Here is an 8,367-nt window from a genome sequence, read left to right as displayed (position 1 = left end):
GGACGTGGGGAGCAAGGGCGCACCGCGACCCCAGGGCAACGCCAGGTCGGGCAAGCCGGGGTAGGGCCCTGCCAGCATACTCCGGGCGACGAAGGACCGAGACCGGGTCGCCGCCGGAAATTCTGCGGGCAAAAACCCGACAGGCTGCGCACTGTATGCTGGGGGCGCGCGCTAACCCACGTGAGCCGCTTCGGACCCGCCCCCACCGCTAACGCGGAAATGGGCGGAGCAACGCGGCCGGAGCCCGCCGTGGGGCCGTGCCCGGAAGTGACGATTGGCGTGATGTTGACACGGGCTCCGCTTGGCCTCTGAATGGGTTCTGGCCGGAAGTGAGGGCATCGGCATCGGTGTGGCGGCTGCGCATGCTCAAAATATTCACGCATGCGCTGTGCTAGCAAGGAAGCTGGAAAATGGTGAGGGGCCGCTTCCGGCTCTACGCGTGAGCGGCAAGTAGCGAAGCCAACGGCAAGGCAGGACGAGCGGAAGTCCCGCCCTTGCTGGGGGGGGCATTGTTGTGGTGACGTCACGGCGGAGGATGCGGGCGCCCCATTGGAGCGGGCTCCGCCGCCGCGAGCTGCGCTGATAAAGGGCGCTGGGAGCCGGAGCTGGAGCGGCGGGGCCCATGGCCAGCACTAGCAGCCCTCTGGTGAGTGCGCTTCCCCGGCCCGGCAGGCAGCGGCGCTAGGCCTCGGCGCCGGGAAGGCGGGGGCCGGGCCGGGCCAGGGCGCGCCTTCTGTGCCCGCTGCGCTCCTCCCCGCTCCGCGCGGGCCGGGCCCACACTGCTCGCTGGCGCCCGGAGGGGCCTGGTCGCGCCCCTGCCTCTCGTGACCTTTCCCCGGCCGGGCCCCCTCGAGCGCAGCGGCCGCCGTTGCCACGATACTCCCCCGCCCCGCGGAGAATAGTGAATAGACAGAATGGTGACACGTACCAGTACAGACTGGCCTGGCTACAGTACTACAGAGGGGGAGCTAGGGGTCCCTGGGGAATGCTGGCATGCAAGGCGGTGTGGGGTGATTCTCGCAGAGGGAACCAGGAGGGGGTTGTGCAGGTCGTGATCCTGGTCAGGTATAGGCAACCCTGTTTCACTCATTGGGCCTGTGGGACCAAAAAGTTAAGCACCTCTACAGTACACCATAAGCTGAATATGAGCCAGAAGTCTGCTCTTGTTGCAAAAGAGCCAGCACATTCTGGGTTGTGCTCCCAGAAGTGTCATTTGCACATTGAAGGGAAACAATTCTTCTGTCCTATTCAGCAGTGGTGAGGCCTCACCTGAGTTGTTGTCCAGGTTTGAGCCCCACACTTCAAGAAGGGTGTGCACAAATTGGAAAGCGTCTGGCTCAGAACAAAGATGATTAGAGACCTGGGGAGCATGACTCATGAGGAGGAAGGGCTGAAAGAGCTAGGGTTATTTAGTCTGAAGTGGGGGGAACTATTGATCAGTCTTCAAATACCTGAAAGGAAATTTTTAGTGTGTGTGGTGGTGGGCACTTATCTGTGACTGTAGGGGGCAGGACTGGTAGCAATGGCCTCAAGCTGCAGCAGAGGAAATGTAGGTTGAAGATAGGGAGGAACTTTCTGACAATGAAGGTAGTCAAGCACTGGAACAAGTTGCCTAGAGAAGTTGTGGAGTTTCTATCGTTGGAAGTTTTAAACAGTGGGTTGGACAGATGCTTGGCTGGGATGGTTCATCAGGGATGATCCTACCTTGAACAGGGGGTTGGACTAGATGACCTTATGACGTCCCTTCCAGCCCTACTATCCTGTGATCCTAATTGCTATGAACTGGGAAGGATGGGGAGAGGCAGGACAGAGACTCAGTGTTGTATTTTTCCAGTGCCCTGCTGCTTCCTCAGCACAACCACAGGTAATCTGTTAGAGTGGCTCCTCTTTTGATGCTTTCAGCTGAGGGGCACAGTTGATGTTTTCTGCCAGAGGAAAGCTTATTATTTCTTTCTCTTTCTCTGTTCCCTCTGTTTAGGCAACCAGACTTGCAGTGTCAGAACACAGGTATAACTGATGGATCTGGGCATTTTTGCCAGCTAATCCTGGTGTAATTCTGGTTGTGTCAAATAAGGGAAGTCACTTTATTTAATTTAAAAAGTTCAGATGTGCCCCATATGAAAGATGTTATCAAAGCTTCTGTGACACAGAATTGTAGCATTTGTGGGAGATGTGGTTGTTTAGCAACAGGAACCCAAATATGTGAGGAAAATGGGGCAAATGCTTCCTTTGTAGAAGATAATAAATTTGTGTGGTGCAGAAATTATTAATGCTGTCATGTTTAAATTGGTCCTTATTAATCCCTTTGTTGTCAATACATTAGATCTCAGTATGATCAATAATTACCCCTTCCTAGTTAAAGTAAACAAACTAAAAATAAACCGTGTGTGTTTTACCGATAGTTTTGCTGGTATAGATTTCATAGACATTAGGGCTGGAAGGGACCTCGGAAGATCATCAAGTCTAGCCCCCCCGCCCAAAGGGCAGGAAGTCAGCTGGGGTCATAGGATCCCAGCAAGATAAGCATCCAATTTGCTCTTGAAGATTTTCAATGTAGGTGCTTGAACCACCTCCAATGGCAGGCTGTTCCAGATGTTGGGGCTCAGACAGTAAAGAAATTCTTCCTTATGTCCAGCCTGAAACAGCCTTGTAGTAGTTTATGACCATTCGACCTCGTCATCCTTTGGGGCGCTCTGGTGAACAAACATACCCCCAGATCCTGGTGGTCATGGTGGTCAGTTTTGCTTAGGGCTGTGTCACCTTTTGCAACAGTTCTTTAGCTACACAACAGCTTTTTTGAGCAGTTCGACCAACTTTTTCTGGGATAGTTTATTTTGCTTGGGGGACTGGTATAATATGTATTTGAGGGGGTGGGAAGCACTTTTTGCCAGAGTAAACTACATTTACACAAGGAGTGTTTGTTCCTATAGCTATACTGGCAGACTTCTAAGTTTCAATGTCATGGTTAGTTTCACTGAGAGCTATTGCAGGTATAAAACTTCTGGGCAGATGTTATTCTTCAAGTCTGCAGTGTCTATTTTGGGTCCTCAATGCTGTCTTCCTCAATAGGCAGCTGTGTGTATATCACTGACCCAGCAGTCTTTATTAACTTTCTGATTGGTAAAAGATTTAGAGAAATGACCTCCACCTAGGTTCTGTATGAAAAACATAGTGAAATGATGGAGTCCTGGAGAGTTGTTATAGCGATAAGATGAATAATATAGACAACTACACAAATAAGTAAAGAATAATATGTACAAATGCTATACTTTTTATTCCTATTTAAAAGGCAGTAAAGCAGAGAACAGCTGGTTGAGAGAGTACCTTTCAACTAAACAATGCACCTGCTATGTGGAGGTGGATTATTTTTTTTTTTTTAACCAAATACTATTCTTGGGCAGATGAGTATATCGCATCTAATGTTAAGAGAGGTAATAATACTTTCACATAGCTTGTGTGACTCTCTACAGCTGGATTACTTGCATTTTTCTACTTCTGCCCTCCCCCTCAAGACCTGTAAGCTAGCTGTATAGGAGACATTAATAAACCATCCAAAGCAGGTCAACAGGAATAGAGATCATGCCTTACAAAGAGAGATTGAGTGAAATAGATAGCTGTGTACAGCTTGGGAAAGATGTTAGTTATTTAAGTACTTAAGGAGGTTTTAATAAATGGAGTGCTAAATTATTCAGAGTAATTAGAAGGGCCTGAAACTAGAAGTACAGATGTTCTGTTGAACTAGGAGAAAGTCTTAAAGGTGACTTGCAGCAGTACCAAAATAGGACTGATTTATAAGGTCTAAAATTTTAAGTCTGCTATTTTTTACTTGGATCTTTTCTGCTGTCTTTTCAGGAAGCTTTGTGGAAGATTATATAGCTAGTTCATGACATCAGAGGAACCTTTCAAGTGAGAACTGAATGAATGAGAAATTGTTTGTTTATGTCTTTATTTTAAATAGGCTAGTAAAAAGCTTTTACTGCTTTAACAGTTTCTTGTCCATTTCTAAATCCTCTGCATATGTTTGAACAATATCAGGGAATTCAAGCCTTTGATATTTAGAAAGGAAAAAAAAAAGCATTTTCAGAGGTGGCAAACTTATAGTCACTTTATATATAACAGTGCTTACAATAGTGGCACCCCTCAGAAAATGCCAGCTCTTAGTTTTTCACTTACTTTTTGTCTACAGAAAAATAATAAAACTATTTTTTCTTTTGCAAAGAACTTGGAAAGACCACAAGCAGTCAAGAATCCATAGTGTTAAAAACATTCTATTTGAAATATCCAGGTTTATTTTATGAATCATATTTGTACTCCTAGCAGTGCTAACATTATATAGCACCCAGTGGCACCCCTGAAAGGATGTAAAGACATCCTGGTTATGAATCGCTAATGTAAATCCAGCAAAAGGCACAACCACAATTTTATTGTTGTAATTTCTTTTTAGATACCTCTTACCTAAGAAAACTTACCTGAAATTGAGATCCAGTTGTTTGTATACAAGTGGACTGAATGCAAATTTTCAGCATGTAATATAGAGAAGTGCTTGATCAGGAGGCCTGTATCAGCCTTAGTGGATCCCTGCCAAGAGTACAGTAAGCATCAAATGGCTTTGGTGTATGATTAAATGCCAAAGCAAAGTTGAGACTTGCTGGCTGGTTAAAAGACATAATAAATGTTACTTGGCTAAATAATAAATTCTTTATGGTGGGAACTAGCAAGGAGTAAGTTATCACGTTCTTTTTAGAATACTGTATTACATTTGATAGGAAGTTTCTTAGTAGTTGTTCCTGTAAGAATGCAGTTGACAAAACTAATAATACAGCTACCACAGATTGTAGAAGATAGGGAGAATCTAGAAACAAACTGATCCAGTGAAACCCACCAGAGAACTAAGACGGATTCAGCTAGAGACTGAATGCAGGTGATTTGAGATGCCAGTCCCCTCCTCCATCAGATCGATTGTGTGTGCACATTTAAAACATAAAAGCTCGCACCCAGGCAACTTGAATATCGATTCTGGACTTGGCACATTTTGTATTACCTCTGACCATGCTAGGAAGCACTGCTTTGTAAACACAATCCACTTGGTTGGCTCCTGCTTTGCTGGCCCCAGTGCTGAAAAACTGCGTGACGTAGCTGTTGTTTGACCCATGGTCAGCACTGCTGTCTTGAGCTTGCTTGTTGTTGCACCCAGCAGTAGTTAAACCGTAATGACAGCTACCGTTCTTGGCATTAGGTGAGGATGGGGGTGGGACCAAGTGATGGGGACCATGTTTTCATGGCAGTGTTTCCTAGTATGGCTGGAGGTGGTATTCTTTTGCTTAGTAGGTTAGAACGTAAGTACCTGCTATACAGATTCTCACAAATCTGTTCCTTGGCTTTAATCCTTACCTGAATTTGGAGTTGGAATCCTGGAAATTCACAGCAAGGAATAGCACATCTGTCTGTGCAGTAGTCCAGTTTAGAAATGTGCATTTGTACTAGCTAAAGTGTGAGAGTTTCTGAATGTGAATACTGTATCCTACATGATTACAGCATGAACAAAAACCCAATATTGCTGGTAAAACCCCTTAATTTTCTCCATCTGAGATTATTTTTTTTTTAATGATTTAACAAATGTTTCCGAAGTCAGCAGCAGCGCAACTGGTAGGAAAGAGTGATTTTGCTTTATTTGACAGTAAATACTGAAAAAGCTAACAAAGCTGACAGTCAATGGTGAATGTGATTATTATGGAAATGCTTGTTATGGTGCTGTAGCTGAGGTCAAGTAAGCTTTTTGTTCTTAAGACGAGTTGTATAAGAATGCATCGTTCTCCCAAGCTTGTCCACATTTTCTCACGTACAACATGCTCTGGAATAAGGCAGAATCAAGGGAAAAAACATATTTCCTTGTAATAAATAACTGAGTAGCAGCAGTTAGGAACAGAGTTTACTCATTGATCTGTTCCCTGTGGATTCTGTGCCGAATTACTTTCACTTTTGCTTGAACAGAAGAAACTGCTGTTACCATATCTCCTTGTTTATAATATGCACCCCAGTTTCCAGCAGCTGTTTTTAAGGCGCATCTTGTATGCAAGAAAAGACAGTGTACCCGTTATTTTTTCAATATAAAATGGATTTTCTAAGAATTTACCCATTTAATTTAAAGGTTTTATTTGTATTATTAAAATTAATTTAAAAACTGATCCTGAAGAAATTTAGTGCTTAGTGTTTTGTGTTTGTTTGTGGTTTGGGTTTTTTTTAGTCAACTGGATGTTTAAAGGCTTAAAAATAAGAAAGTAAACTGAAATGAAGATTCAGATTCTTGTGTAGAACAATAAATTACTTGGATGTCTGTGAGTGGATTTCATTTTGTAAATGCTTTCAGTACTTGTGTTTTCAAACATGCCTTCAGAGCCCCTGATTACTTTGAGCAGAATGGTATCTATGGGAAGGAGGTGCTTGAGTATGCATTACTATTGATGCCACTAAGGATTAAAGTATAATATCAGGGTATTAGTCACTTAATTAAGTTGATGTGGTCACTCTCAGTTTTATCTTGCTGTATATTTTTATAGGATTGTGGCCCCAACCCAGTTAAGCACTTTGGTGCGTGCCTAGCTTTAGAGCCTGAGAGTTGTTCTAGTTGAATCAGTGGAGTTACTTACATGCCTAAAGTTAATCATAGGTTGAAGTGTTGGTATTTGAATCCTGTGAAAATTACTTTTGGTGGATGTCTGTCATAAAGGTCTGTACAAATGAACTTGGTTACATAATTCAGGCCCTTGGAGAGATGCATAGTTTATTCCCTAGTTTTTGTCTGGAGGACAAGTTTATTTTTTGACAGTTTTGAGGTTTTGCAATTTTTTGTTCCAGATTGGAATGAAAACAAGCTTTTCAGATGTTTTCATGAAATGGGTTGGTTGAAGTGGCTGGTATTTGTGGGGTGCTTAACACTTTAAGCCCTCAATTAATTTAACTTTGGTCAAAAGTGACCACAGGGTCCTGGCTCTTGAGAACCATTCCAATAGAATTGCTTCTCAGCAAAATTATTCACTTTTGATCTAAACGTACTCTGAGAAGATCTGCTCTTTGCTCTTGTATTAGGTCCCCATTATATTAGGAAGTAAGTTCTTAAGGCTTCAACTCTCTGATGTATGGATTTAAAAGAGAATCTGATGTGCCTGTAGTTGCTGAGAGACTTGAAAGACAGCTTTATCTTACCTGAGCATGAATATTTCTCATGCTCTGTAATGAGACTACTTGCATAACTATTGCTTTATATCCTTAAAAGTGTTCAATATCTCAAGCCAATTGGAACAGATTTTGAAAGTATTTATTGGAGCTTCTAGAACTACTAGATAGCAAAAATAATAAAGATCATTATAAAACTGACCTTTTAAAAAAGGGAGGGGGGCTTCTTTTATGTTTCATATGAAATTAAATTATTTTTGTAGACCTAGACCTGTGATTCCCAGAAGGTGTCAGCTGGACCATCCCAGCAGATCAGTGAGTAAAGTGTCCTGACCAGTTTTAATTCAGAAAGTCTGCCTCAAGTATCAACAGTTTGGGAAACTCTGTATAAAGCACTAGGAGACTATATCACTTTAAGTCTGTACATCAAAATAAGCATTGTTTCAGAAGATGCCATGGCTGAAACAGATGGTAGATATCTGATGCAGAGCTTGCTTCATGAAATCTGGTGACATGTCATGTAGTGGGTTAAACTAAATGAGCATTGTGTGTGTGGGGGGGAATTGTTTTCCTGGTTTTTAATATCTATGAAACAATATTTTGTATGGATGATCCAGGGAGGGGAGAGGGGGTTACATTCCTGTAACATTACTCACTAGATTGGAAACTTCTCTAGGCTTACAGTGTTCAGTTTTGTTTAGATGGGAGCATGGGAAAATTACTCTTTTGCTTGCTCTTACCTGACTGCTGCTCTGATTCTCCTTTAAGGCTTTCTGATTCATCACTCATTTGAGGTCCATTGTTCATTCTGTATCTCTAAGGTTTGTTTATCAAGGTCTGAACTGTTGAAGCTAATATTCAGTTAACTTGTGCTATTTCAGTATTAAATTCATTTTTATCTTCATGATTAGCTGTTTAGTAAGATGGCCAAATTACTAAATTTCTTGGTTCTTGAGCCGTAGAAGGCTTCCATCACGAAGCTTTTCAGACAAGAGATTTAAAACGGAATCATAGAAGTCAGGTTGAAGCAGAAGATTCTTGTAGATCTTCAAGTCTGACCCCCTGCCTGGGCAGGAGAAAAAACTGGGCTCAAATGATCCTAGCTAGGTAGGCATCAAGCCTCCTCTTAAGGACCCCCAGGGTAGAAGCCAGCACCACTTCCCTTGGAAGTTGATTCCAGATCCTAGCCGCCCT

The 8,367-nt window shown here is 43.0% G+C and overlaps 1 protein-coding gene across 3 annotated transcripts in view; it reads left to right on the top strand.

Moving 5' to 3' along the window:
* The first annotated feature begins 507 nt into the window (after positions 1–507).
* PDPK1 (3-phosphoinositide dependent protein kinase 1) overlaps positions 508–8,367 on the top strand; it is a 104,366-nt gene continuing 96,506 nt past the window's right edge. Inside the window, exon 1 of one of the 3 annotated variants that reach the window (XM_019541805.1) lies at positions 508–646. In XM_019541805.1, the coding sequence (XP_019397350.1) occupies positions 623–646 (24 nt within the window). In that variant the 5' untranslated portion in view covers positions 508–622. The remainder of the gene's footprint in view (positions 647–8,367) is intronic. The other 2 variants (XM_019541802.1, XM_019541803.1) reach the window with 2 other exon arrangements.

This window comes from Crocodylus porosus, unplaced genomic scaffold, assembly GCF_001723895.1.
Source record: "Crocodylus porosus isolate Cpor-Errol unplaced genomic scaffold, CroPor_comp1, whole genome shotgun sequence".
NCBI lineage: Eukaryota > Metazoa > Chordata > Crocodylia > Crocodylidae > Crocodylus > Crocodylus porosus.
Note: the sequence above shows the minus strand (reverse complement) of the source record. Positions and strands in the feature narration are given on the sequence as shown.